The sequence below is a fragment of the Oncorhynchus gorbuscha genome, linkage group LG12 (genome assembly GCF_021184085.1).
Source record: "Oncorhynchus gorbuscha isolate QuinsamMale2020 ecotype Even-year linkage group LG12, OgorEven_v1.0, whole genome shotgun sequence".
Lineage (NCBI taxonomy): Eukaryota > Metazoa > Chordata > Actinopteri > Salmoniformes > Salmonidae > Oncorhynchus > Oncorhynchus gorbuscha.
This window is the reverse complement of record NC_060184.1, coordinates 23,300,012-23,313,326: the sequence shown is the minus strand read 5'-3', so window position 1 is coordinate 23,313,326 and position 13,315 is coordinate 23,300,012. Positions and strand designations below refer to the sequence as shown.

The 13,315-nt window shown below is 42.8% G+C and overlaps 1 protein-coding gene across 1 annotated transcript in view; it reads right to left on the bottom strand.

Moving 5' to 3' along the window:
* LOC123990726 (mannosyl-oligosaccharide 1,2-alpha-mannosidase IA-like) overlaps positions 1–13,315 on the bottom strand; it is a 171,708-nt gene that overhangs the window by 100,836 nt on the left and 57,557 nt on the right. The window contains exon 3 of the mRNA XM_046291536.1: positions 5,867–5,982. Coding sequence (XP_046147492.1) covers positions 5,867–5,982 — 116 coding nt within the window. The remainder of the gene's footprint in view (positions 1–5,866; positions 5,983–13,315) is intronic.

The window sequence follows — 13,315 nt, the reverse complement described above, 5'->3', positions numbered from 1 at the left end:
TTATTGCTTCCTTAATCAGAACAGTTGACAGCTGTGCTAACATAAAGGCAAAAGGGTTTTCAAATGATCAATAATAAACTTGGATCAGCTAACACAACATGCCATTGGAACACAGGAGTGATTGTTGCTGATAATAGGCCTCTGTACGCCTATGTAGATATTCCATTAAAAATCATCCGTTTCCAGCTACAATAGCCATTTACAACATTATCAATGTCTACACTGTATTTCTGATCAATATGATGTTATTTTAAAATGGACAAATATTTTTGCTTTTCTTTCAAAAACATGGATGTTTCTAAGTGACCCCAAACTTTTGAACGGTAGTGTACGTGTCGTGTCTGAGCCGTTGAATTGCGACTCCATTTTGTCTCTGTACAGTCATTTTGCCTGTTTGATTGCCTTACAGAAGGAATAACTACACTGTTTGTATTCAGCCATATTCCCAGTCACTTTGCCATGGTTAAATGTAGTTGTTCGCACTTTCAGTTTTGCGAAGGCTGCCCCCTATCTACGGTTTCTGGTTTTGGTAGGTTTTAATAGTCACATTGGGTACAACAATTCCTATACACTTCCTGATGAACTCAGTCACCGTATCTGTGTATTTGTCAGTGTTATTCTCAGAAGCTACCTGGAACATATCCCAGTCTGCTTGATCAAAACAATCTTGAAGCATGGATTCCGATAGGTCAGACCAGCGTTGAATAGACATTAGCACATGTATTTCCTGTTTGAGTTTTTGACTATAGGAAGGGAGGAGCAAAATGGACTCGTGATCAGATTTGCCAAAGGGTGGGCGGGGGAGGGCCTTGTAGGTAATTTGAAAAGTTGAGTAGCAGTGGTCCAATGTTTTACCAGCGTGAGTAGTACAGTCAATGTGTTGCTAGAATTTCGGTAGCGTTTTCCTCAAATGTGCTTTCTTAAAATCTCCAGCTACAATAAATGCGGCCTCATGATATGTGCTTTCCAGTTCGCACAAAGTCCAGTGTAGTTCTTTGAGGGCTGTAATGGTATCTGCTTGAGGGGGGATATACACGTTTGTGACTATAACCAAAGATAATTTTCTTGGGAGGTAATACGGTCAAGATTGTGAGGTATTCTAGGTCGGGTGAACAAAAGGACTTGAGTTTCTGTATGTTATCACAATCACACCATGAGTAGTTAATCATGAAACATACACCCCCGCCTTTCCTCTTCCCATAGAGTTCTTTATTCCTGTCTGCGTGATGTACTGAGAATCCAGCTGGCTGTATGGACGGGGACAGTATATCCAGAGAGAGCCATGTTTCTGTGAAACAAGAGTATGTTACAATCCCTGATGTCTCTCGGGAAGGAGATCCTCAGCCTGAGCTCGTCTACTTTATTACCCAGAGAATAAACATTAGTGAGAAATATGCTCGGAAAATGTGGATGGTGTGCAGTCCTACTGAGTCGGACTAGAAGTTCACTCCGAATGCTTCTTCTCCGCCGGTAGTGTTTTGGAGCAGCTTCTGGATTAAGTTAAATTGCCCTGGGGGGTACGAACAAAAGGATCCAATTCTGGAAAGTCGTATTCCTAGTCGCAATGCTGGTGAGTTACCACCACTCTGATATCCTGCTGTATTACAGTATGTAATAACACAAAAACAATTCTGGACTAATAATGTAAGAAATAACACAAAATTAAAATACTGCAAAGTTGCTTAGGAGCTAGAAGCAGAGCTGTAGGCAACATCTTACTCTCTGATAGAACCTAGTGTAGAGGTTCTAGAGCTGAGGTACTGTATAGCTGAGCTCCTTATCACAATGCTGAGCGCAATGGCAGTGAATGACAACAACAGTAATACTCAGACAGTAAAATCCCCTCAAGGAAGCCCTTGCGAGGTCACAAAGAGCAGCAGTGAAAACCGACTACCAGAGATGATGCACAAATGCACTTACTAAGCCTGGCTACACTGCTACACAAATAACATGCTGCCATGTCTGTGGATCAGCTGTCAGAAGACTCTTAGTAATACTCATCCTCTGATGCTGTGCCTGTGTGCGTGTGTGTGAGAGCGACAGGATTTACCTGCGCTGCATCTACCTCAAACCTCTGGCTAGCAAATGTCTCCCTTTTGTTAGCATGCAGGCCAATGTCCAGCAAAGCTGTGCAGTCATTACACAGCTCCTGCCTTCAGGCTGAAAGTGGAGCCAGGACCCTTCCATAATACATAACCTCTGCCTTTGGTCCTGCACTGGCATTGCCTTTCACAGCAGCCCACAACACAAAGCATCTAGGCACAAGGCAGAGGCAAATAAAGATGGGCACCAGGGGCTTGCTTGCTTTCTCGCTCTTCATCTCTTCCCGGCAGGACTGATGGGAGAGTAAAAGAAAAGTCGTCCCTGGCCATTATAGTCCGAGCTGGTTAGCGTGTTGTGTTTGACCAGACCCGCTTTATATTCTGACCTTGTGTGTCTGTCTATCCGTCGTGCTCGTCTGTCAGAGTGAGTGGGTGCGCTGGGGCAGAGCCTATTAAAGTGGAACACACAAAGAGGAGCGATGGCAGGAGAGGGACCCTGGTTCAGAGGGCAAGGCAGTGGCTTGCCTACAACGGATGGGCTTTTCGTTTAATAAAATACTTTAAAAAATCAATTTACAGGGCATGACATGAATCAAAGACTGGTGGAGCTCAGCAAATACTTGAATTACCAATGCCTTGCTTGTCAATGTCAATTGGCTAGATAATCAAGACAAGTGTCATTCAGGGATCCCCACGACCCTGTCTTGAAACCTGAACATTAAACTCTGAGACATCTCCCCTGTTCCAGTGAATCTGTATTGAACAGAGGCATCAGGAGATGCAGTGGTTAGCTGCTGTCTTTCAGTATTCCAGTCATGGCTCCCTCACTAATACCACAGTCAGACGGGATGGAGGGCCAAATGGAAAACCAGACCACTCCATCCATGTTAAGACAATATTGCAAGGGGAGGAACTGGAGAGGAGGGGGTTGTATCAATCTTTGATTTAGATGATTCTGTATTCAGGAGACAAAGTGAATATTAATGCCTGGTCCACCAGGGCTTTTGTAGGCTCCTTTATTGTTGGAATTGCTGGAGGGCAGTGAAACCAAAGCCTTTCAATTAAAAGTTTGTTAGCACTCTTTATGAAAGCTTCTGATCACTTATGCTATTTTCTCTCTCTCCCTCCGTTAGAAAAGCATAAGGGTGGACAAGAATTTAGTGCTTCTTAACGAGAGGGTTCTCTAAGGGGAATAAATAATGAATCTGGTTCCCCAACATGGGCAAGATCTAAGAAGGCAGAGGAGACATCAAAGTAAAAGGACTGAAGGTGTATTTTTTTAACCTCAAGTTCTGCAGCGCCATCACCACCCCTCCTTAATCCATGCTACTATTGAACATTCATTTCACACAGAGACTAGGCTTAATAACGGTAAAAGTGGAAAAGTTTGTCAACAACTTTTAATTTGATGAGTCATCACATTTCCTTGTGCTATAACCTTCCCTATAATCTCTGGTATTCAATTTATCGCAAAATTGCATTATAGGGATAAGGGGTGGTTCAGTTGTTCACATACTAAAATTGCACAAATTGCAGTTTGACATTTCTCAAGTGGGGCCATTCCTTTTATTGACGTAAAATAACTTGCTAAGAAATCACAAATTGTTGAGGCATGACCAATGGGTTGGAACATGCTGAGTTTACACTAGATTAGAGTTGCATTAGAGTTGATCAAATGCAATTGAGATTGGTGCGAGGCATAATGCAAATACAAATGATTGCATTCCAATAGACTAGGGAGTTATTTACAGGGTTATTTGGGCATTATTGATAACTTTTGGTACAGAAGCACAAGTGAGCACCATTGTCAATATCATCATTTCATAGGTATATAAATAATGGTGGATTGCATGGTTTTCCTAATTAGTGTGACAATGTCAGAGACATACTTTTCAAATAGTTTTAGACATCTCTTTCATTTCCATGTGTGGGAGTTGTCTGAAGGGAAAACTGTATTATTGAATATCAGAGACAGGAAGAGACAGCGAATGGCTTGAGAAAGGCAATGTGTTCTACCTGACAGACCCACAAAGTCTTAGCGCCTAAAGCACATTACCTTCAGACTGATGAGTCAGGTCTATATTGACTGATTAGAAGGTATCAGAGTTAAGTGCTCTCTCCTTCTCCCTACCCCACACAGTGGAATCAAGGTTACTTCATTCAGTCCACTTCTACAGACATATGCCACTCTAAACAGTGGTTTCTTCCAGGCGAGTACTTTAACTGTTCTGTCTGAAACAGAGCACTTCATCAAGGCCCAATTACCTGGAGTCACCTTGAGTGTCCCTGTATTCTCTCCATGCTGATTACAGTGGGGTCCGCCTAACCAATCAGATTGTAGATCTCCTGTCCTTGTGAATGTCAGTGGGTGACTTACTAGCAGAGGTTGGTAAGAGTGCTTTCAGTTGTTGGCCCATAATTTTGGAAATTTTGCAGAAGGACCTGGAACTAAAATAATTTTATTCCGATTGATACATTTTAAAATCACAGATCGGAGGGCTGCTGATCACAAATTGCACGTTTATAATCCTGCTCTTTTAAGCTCTTTGTTTTAACTTCCATTCATTGTTGTGTTTTATGTTGTGTTCTTTCTCATATGGAACTGTATGAATGCTGCTTGGCCAGGGCTCAACTGGAAAATACATGTAAATCTCAATGTGACCTCCTTGGTTAAATAAAGGATAAATTAATCAAAGTAAAAAGACAAGGGTGTTCTATGGTGTACTAGCTAGCAGACAATGGGTGTTCTATGGTGCTACTAGCTAGCAGACATTGGGTGTTCTATGGTCCTACTAGCTAGCAGACAATGGGTGTTCTATGGTGCTACTAGCTAGCAGACATTGGGTGTTCTATGGTCCTACTAGCTAGCAGACAATGGGTGTTCTATGGTGCTACTAGCTAGCAGACAATGGGTGTTCTATGGTCCTACTAGCTAGCAGACAATGGGTGTTCTATGGTGCTACTAGCTAGCAGACATTGGGTGTTCTATGGTGCTACTAGCTAGCAGACAATGGGTGTTCTATGCAGACAACAATGGGTGTTCTATGGTCCTACTAGCTAGCAGACAATGGGTGTTCTATGGTCTAGCTACTAGCTAGGGTGTTCTATGGTGCTACTAGCTAGCAGAATGGGTGTTCTATGGTGGGTGTTCTACTAGCTAGCAGACAATGGGTGTTCTATGGGTGTGCTATGGTCTACTAGCTAGCAGACAATGGGTGTTCTATGGTGTACTAGCTAGCAGACATTGGGTGTTCTATGGTCCTACTAGCTAGCAGACAATGGGTGTTCTATGCTAGCAGACATTGGGTGTTCTATGGTCCTACTAGCTAGCAGACAATGGGTGTTCTAATGGCTAGTGTTCTATGGTGCTACTAGCTAGCAGACAATGGGTGTTCTATGGTGCTACTAGCTAGCAGACAATGGGTGTTCTATGGTGCTACTAGCTAGCAGACAATGGGTGTTCTATGGTGCTACTAGCTAGCAGACAATGGGTGTTCTATGGTGCTACTAGCTAGCAGACAATGGGTGTTCTATGGTCCTACTAGCTAGCAGACAATGGGTGTTCTATGGTGCTACTAGCTAGCAGACAATGGGTGTTCTATGGTGCTACTAGCTAGCAGACAATGGGTGTGCTATGGTGCTACTAGCTAGCAGACAATGGGTGTTCTATGGTCCTACTAGCTAGCAGACAAGGGTGTGCTATGGTGCTACTAGCTAGCAGACAATGGGTGTGCTATGGTCCTACTAGCTAGCAGACAATGGGTGTTCTATGGTCCTACTAGCTAGCAGACAATGGGTGGTTTATGTATAATGGTTATACTCACTACGTTGAAGTCCAGGTTCTTCTCCACCCACTCTGTGGCCATGTCAAAGTCCTCAAACATCTCCATGATGTACAGGGTATCCAGAGCATCCACGATGGTGGCTCCTTTTATGCTCCCTGGGAAGGCCAACAAAACAAAGCCTTTAGGACTAACATCATATTTTCCTCTCATAGCAACATATTGTATTGGTGGAACAACAGCACAGTCAGAGTCATTGTTCTGTGATTAAGACCAGAGATAAAGCCTATACGGAGGAGGTCAGATCTGGCAGTGTGGTGCCAGGACAACAACCTCTCCCTCAACGTCAGCAAGACAAAGGAGCTGGTCGTGGACTACAGGAAAGAGGGTCTAGGCGCCCCCATTCACTGAAGTGGAATCGGTCGAGAGATTCAAGTTCCTCGGTGTCCATCACTAAGGATCTATCACAATCCAAACACACCAACACATTTGTGAAGAGGGCACTAGAACACCTCTTCCTCCTCAGGAGGCTGAACAGATTTGGCACGGGTCCTCTGATCCTACAAAAGTTCTACAGCTGCACCATTGAGAGCATCTTGACTTGCTGCATCAGCTCTTGGTATGGCAACTGCTTAGCATCCGAACACAAGGCGCTACAGAGGGTAGTGCGTACGGCTGAGTACATTACCGGGGGCTGAGCTCCCTGTCATCCAGGACCTCTATACCAGGTGGTGTCAAAGGAAGGCTCTAGAAATGATCCAAGACCCCAGCCACCCAAGTCATAGACAGTTCTCTCTGCAATCGCACGGCAAGCGGTACCGATGCACCAAGTTTGGAACCGACAGGACTCAGAACAGCTTCTACCCCCAAGCCATAAGACTGCTAAATAGTTAGGTAAATAGTTAACCGATAGCTACTCGGACTATCTGCAGTGACCCTTTTTGCACTAACTTTTTTTGACTCATCACATACGCTGCTGCTACTGTTTACTATCCGTCACCTTATTCCTAGTTAAATGTACACATCTACCTCAATTACCTCGTTCCCCTGCACATGGAGTCGGTACTGGTAACCCTTGTATATAGCCAAGTTATCATTACTCATCGTGTATCTTATTAAGAGTTTTACTTTTCTATCATTTCTTTTTCTTCTTTCGTTCTGTATAGTTGGAAAGGGCCGTAGTAAGTAAGCATTTCACCTGTTGTTTACGAAGTATGTGACAAATAAAATGTTATTTGAAAGGTCCAGGGCAGCCGGGTGTTGGAACTGGAAGTGTGCTGTTTTATTCAAAGTGCGGAGCATATCTCCTGCTGCGCTGGAATATCGCTTCAGGCAACCTCTGTTTATCTCTGTGCAACGTCAGGCATATGAACAAATGCAAGTCTCACAGAGCACCTTTGGCTATTCTGTCAGGTTTTTACCTGGTCGAGGAGGATGTCTGTGGCAGAGAGAGTGGAAACAGAGCGAGAGAGTACATTAGCGAGGGTTTCTAAGTCTTTTCACACTGGGCTGATGCTTTGGGAAGGCTCTTGGCCACCAGTCCTTACTTCACTAGCTAGATGACATTATACCATCCTGACAGAGCACCGTGTTCATTCATCTGGTATTGTGCAGCTAAAACTGCTTCTGCTTCATTAAGATAAGAGCAACAAGCTAAATGGAATGACTGTGCTGTAAATACATGTAGCCTGTATGCAATTTATTCTCCATTGAAGGTTCTGTTTTCCACCTCACTTTATTGGGCTAAGTGGTGGTGGGGTACGGATGGTTATTCCATCCAAACATATGATGATCACGTATTGCATGACAAGTTATATTGTTGTTGTGTTTGTTAGATCCATAAACCAATTCATACATCAAACAAATCTCTGGAGGGTTAAAGCCTTGTATTCAGCTTTATGGCAGTTACCTAAGACACTAAGCCTCTACTGACGTTGTCTGGTTAAGTCTGACCCTAGCCAACTAAAAGTCAACTCCAATATATATGTGACGTCCGGGCTCCAGTCCGCCCACTCTCGTCTCCGCTCAACTCCGTTGATGTGAAGTAGTACATCTTGGAGTTACATTTTACTTGGCTAATCAGACCCATACAACCTCCCAGTGTTGGATCTCAGCTAAACCAGATCCAATACTCACAATAACAGGTGTCAGAATCACCTAGTAACACAAGAGCAGCTAATGGAAGTGCAGATGTTGTGTGCTGTGTTCGGGGGTAAAGCTTTCATTCAACAGATGGTGACAGAGGAAACATTTATTAGCCACAATAAAGAGAGCGGAGTACAGTGAGGACTGACAGCAGGAGGACGTAGGTCCTTTTTATGCTTTAATTATAAAATCCTGCTTGGCTTTAATTATCAAACCCTGCTCGGCTTGCCAAGTGCTTAGCATAGAACCCATCCCCTGACATCTAGGGCTGGGCGGCATACCGTATTTTATGATGTACCAGTATTGATACACAGACTGGTTTGGGTTTTGTTAAAATGTGATATGCCGTTTGTAATGTCCATTTTTCTCTCTCTCTCTCTCTCTCTCTCTAGCCCCGCCCCGTCAAAATCAAGGACTGCGTTCGGTCTCTGCATGGTCAATGCAGCACATGTAACAATGTTGATGACAAAAATGCTGTTTTTACTTTGCTCAATATAATATCCACTAGCATTTTATAATTACACTATTAGTTTGTGCTTCTAACATCTGCAAACAGCAGGTTAGTCTTTTCTTAGCAAGTTGGGCCTAAATCTGGTTAGTCGCTAATGCTAGTCACTAGATAGTTGTAAAATGTACTGAGTCAGAGCAAACTTAATTAGCTATACAGACTGATTTATACCAGTGATGGTGTAGACCTAAATCTGCATGTTTTTTTGTGCAACAATATCTTGTAAATCAAAAAGGAATATGCGAAGTAAGACTGTTAGCTACATTAAGTTGTTAGCTACAAAAAATATACCCCAACGATAATAAGTTCCCCGAGGAAACACTTATCAACACCTTGGTTCCTACCGTGTCACAATAACTCCTCCCTGGAATTTTCATGTCCAACACTGTATAAAAGTGCCCACTATTATATTCTAACTCTAGAATTAGAATACTCATTCTATTTCCATGATTCCAACAGTTCACCCAAGTGTTGTGCTCTAAATTGCAAGTCAAATCACAATTTCAAAATTTGGGTAGAAATAAGGCCTAGATTGTTTGTCCATATCGTGCAGCCCTATGTGACAGTGTGGAAATGATCTCAAATGAGTGCAGGTAATGCAGAAAATAATTTTTGGTTGAAGTTGAATTGAACAGTAAAAAACAATCAGAATGGAGAAAGACCCAATGAAATCACATTCAGTTGAAGTCGGAAGTTAACAAACTTACTTTGGAGTCATTAAATCTCGTTTTTCAACCACTCCGCAAAATTCTTGTTAACAGACTGTAGTTTGGAAAGTCATTTACGACATCTACTTTGTGCATGACAAGTCATTTTTCCAAAAATTGTTTACAGACAGATTATTTCACTTATAATTCACTGTATCACAATTCCAGTGGGTCAGAAGTGTACATACACTAAGTTGACTGTGCCTTTAAACAGCTTGGAAAATTCCAGAAAATGATGTCATGGCTTTAGAAACTTCTGATAGGCTAATTGACATCATTTGAGTCAATTGGAGGTGTACCTGTGGATGTATTTCAAGGCCGACCTTCAAACTCAGTGCCTCATTGCTTGACATCATGGGAAAAATCTAAAGAAATCATCCACGACCTCAGAAAACAAATTGTAGACCTCCACAAGTCCGGTTCATCCTTGGGAGCAATTTCCAAAATGCCTGAAGGTACCAAGTTCATCTGTACAAAACAATAGTACGGAAGTATAAACACCATGGGACCACGCAGCAGTCATATTGCTCAGGAAGGACATACGATCTGTCTCTTAGAGATGAACATACTTTGGTGCGAAAAGTGGAAATCAATCCCAGAACAACAGCAGGATCTTGTGAAGATGCTGGAGGAAACAGGTACAATATCCACAGTAAAACGGGTCCTATATCGACATAACCTGAAAGGTCGCTCAGCAAGGAAGAAACCACTGCTTCAAAACCGCCATAAAAACGCCAGACTACAGTTTGCAACTGCACATGGAGACAAAGATTGTACTTTTTGGGGAAATGGCCTCTGGTCTGATGAAACAAAAATAGAACTGTAATGACGACCATCGTTATGTTTGGAGGAAAAAGGGGGAGGCTTGCAAGCTTGCAAATGCACATGGGGACAAAGATCGTACTTTTTGGGGAAATGTCCTCTGGTCTGATGAAACAAAAATAGAACTGTAATGATGACCATCGTTATGTTTGGAGGAAAAAGGGGGAGGCTTGCAAGCTGAAGAACAACATCCCAAGTGTGAAGCACGGGGGTGGCAGCATCAAGTTGTGGGGGTGCTCTGCTGCAGGAGGGACTGGTGCACTTCACAAAATAGATGGCATCATAAGGAAGGAAAATGATGTGGATATATTGAAGCAACATCACAAGACATCAGTCAGGAAGTTAAAGCTTGGTAGCAAATGAGTCTTCCAAATAGACAATAATCCCAAATATACTTCCAAAGTTGGGGCAAAATGTCTTAAGGACAACAAAGTCAAGGTTTTGGAGTGGCCATCACAAAGCCCTGACCTAAATTCTCTAGAAAAATTGTGGGCAGAACTGAAAACTTGTGTGTGAGCAAGGAGGCCTATAAACCTGACTCAGTTACACCAGCTCTGCCAGGAGGAATGGGCCAAGATTCCCACAACTTACTGTGGGAAGTTTGTGGAAGGCTACCTGAAACATTTGACCCAAGTTAAACAATTTAAAGGCAATGCTACCAAATACGAATTGAATATATGTAAACTTCTGACCCACTGGGAATGTGATGAAAGAAATAAGAGCTGAAATAAATCACTCTACTATTATTCTGACATTTCACATTATTAACATTATTAAGTGGTGATCCTAACTGACCTAAAACAGGGGATTTTTCCTGATTAAATGTCAGGAATTGTGAAACTGATTTTAAATGTATTTGGCTAAGGTGTATGTAAACCTTTGACTTTAACTGTATGTGTTGCCACCCTAGGGTCATGCACTACTCAACAAGCAAACTTTGAACTTTTATTATTCAAAAACAAAATACTGTCAAATAGTCATACCGTCCAATTTTCTTTTTAAAACACCATATGATATGATATTTTGGCCATAATCACCCAGCCCTACTGCCAACTCACACTCGTTTGGTGGGCTGATATTTCTTCTCTTTTATGCCACACGGAGAGGAGGATGAAAGGACAGGCACCAGTCAGGCAGGCAGACGAAGAGACTAATGCTCAGCAAAGCTTTTAGTCCACAGAATTATCTAAAGTAAACTCAATAATGTGTCTATGGCACTTTCCCATTCACTTACACCTATACAGGTTTCTTCAATAGATTAAATACAATGTGGGGTGACATTTCGTGCCTTCCACCTATTATCTACCAGCCCGGCAGGCTTGGCTCCTGCAAAGCGTGCCTGCCCAATTATAAAACGCAGTAGAAAGGAGGAGTGGAGAAGGGTCATCCTCATCCCATTACTGGGACAAGCCTCCTGGACCGCACAGCAGAGAGCACGCTGTGTGAAAAGGTGTGTGTTTGAATGAGTGCTCATGTGTGCGTTTGTATTTGCATGCGATTGCCTGTGCATAAATGTACACAAGCCATGGAGTGACTTGAATACAAAGCCACATTTCTCTGATCTCTAAGATTCCAATTAAAATGCATTCCTATGGCACGGCGTGTACCAGCCTTTATTGTTATGACAAAACATCTTGAAAGCTTGGTCAATTGTGAATGTAAGATGACAGATTTGAGAAAATAAGAATATGACCTGTATCAGTTCTTATATAGAATCCCAGTGTCTTAATGATAAGAACAATGGAGCAGAACTTTATCAAGTTCCCATTAAGACATCTTGAATTGACTTCTGAAGGAGGACATCACTTTTAATTTCTCTAGGGTAAATCAATGAAGTCCGATGGCCATCCCATGAACAGGCAAAATATATTTCCCCAGTTCAAAAGAGCCTGGTGATGGATGTGCGAGCAGCATTCACGGGACGGCAGCTCTTGTGTGTCAGAGCCTTCATTCATCACCTGCTCTCTCCCTTCATATCTCATACTTTAGAGGAGCAGAGACTCCTGCGCATTTTATTGACAGATGACACTTGCCAATAGAGTTCTCACATCGTTACCGGTGGAAAATGGTGGAAAACTGAATTTCACTGGGCTGAGAGCCTTTGAGGCTTGACAGAGAATTATGCAATGTTCGGACAAAAACAACCTTCACGTAAAAGGTGACAAAGTCACGCTGTAATTTCCCGGAGAAACAGAGAAGCGCAGCACATTGCCTCTCAAAACAAAGGTGTGCTCAGAATATCAAACCCATACAGACAGTGACACTACTCAGTGTACTGAGGGAGGACATTATCTTATCACTGCATTGAGGCCCATTTTAGAAAACAAATGGTGCTGTTCCAATGAGACCAGCACTGACACCAGTGGGCCACCAGTGTTTTATGTTCATGTAAATTATGTTAATCCAGTGTTGTGTTTCCATATTAAGACAATACTATGTCCAAAAATACAAGCAGCGAAAACAAGAGGCAAGACATAACACATATTTGATTGTTTTGTTTACTCATGGGAGGTGGGAGGGTGGAACTGCAAGAAATCAGACTGTGGGTGGGTGTGTCTGAGAACTAATGGTAAACTGAGGCTACCATTAAAGTGTTTTTTCCTGGGTCTGTGGCTGAAAGTCCAGGTGAGGACAGAGCAGATTAGAAATCAGCCTGTTAGGATACACAGCGCTCCATAGTGCTCTTACGAAGACCTGGTTGTGACAGGGGGTCTGACGCAGGGACATGCAGGTCCACAGATCCCACCGCTGTGGGAGATGAATTCCCCCGCTCTGTTGCAAGCCCGTTCACCCCTCCCAGTCCCAGCATAATCTGCATCAGCCCAGTCACTGTGGGGACCACACACACACACACACACACACACACACACACACACACACACACACACACACACACACACACACACACACACACACACACACACACACACACACACACACAGTGAAGCCCAGACTGAATTACACCAGCCATTCCAATTACGGAGATGGAATACCTGATGCGCACACGGAATGGATTTGGAATGACTGCATAATGGAGTCTCCCCAACATAGTGTACCTTGGACAAATAGTGTGCAAACCCGTGTACATCAGTAATATGCTTGTAATCCTATGAGTATGTCACAACAAAAGGAATACAAAAAGGACAACCTCTTTCCGTGAGAGGTGATAAACCTTACAATGTGTCACATTCGGACCTTAGTTCCCTTTTTTCTAGTTTGTTCAGGTCGTGAGTTGGGGTGGGCATTCTGTTTTTTTTTTCTATGTTTTGTATTTCTGCTTTTGGCTGGGTATGGTTCCCAATCAGAGGC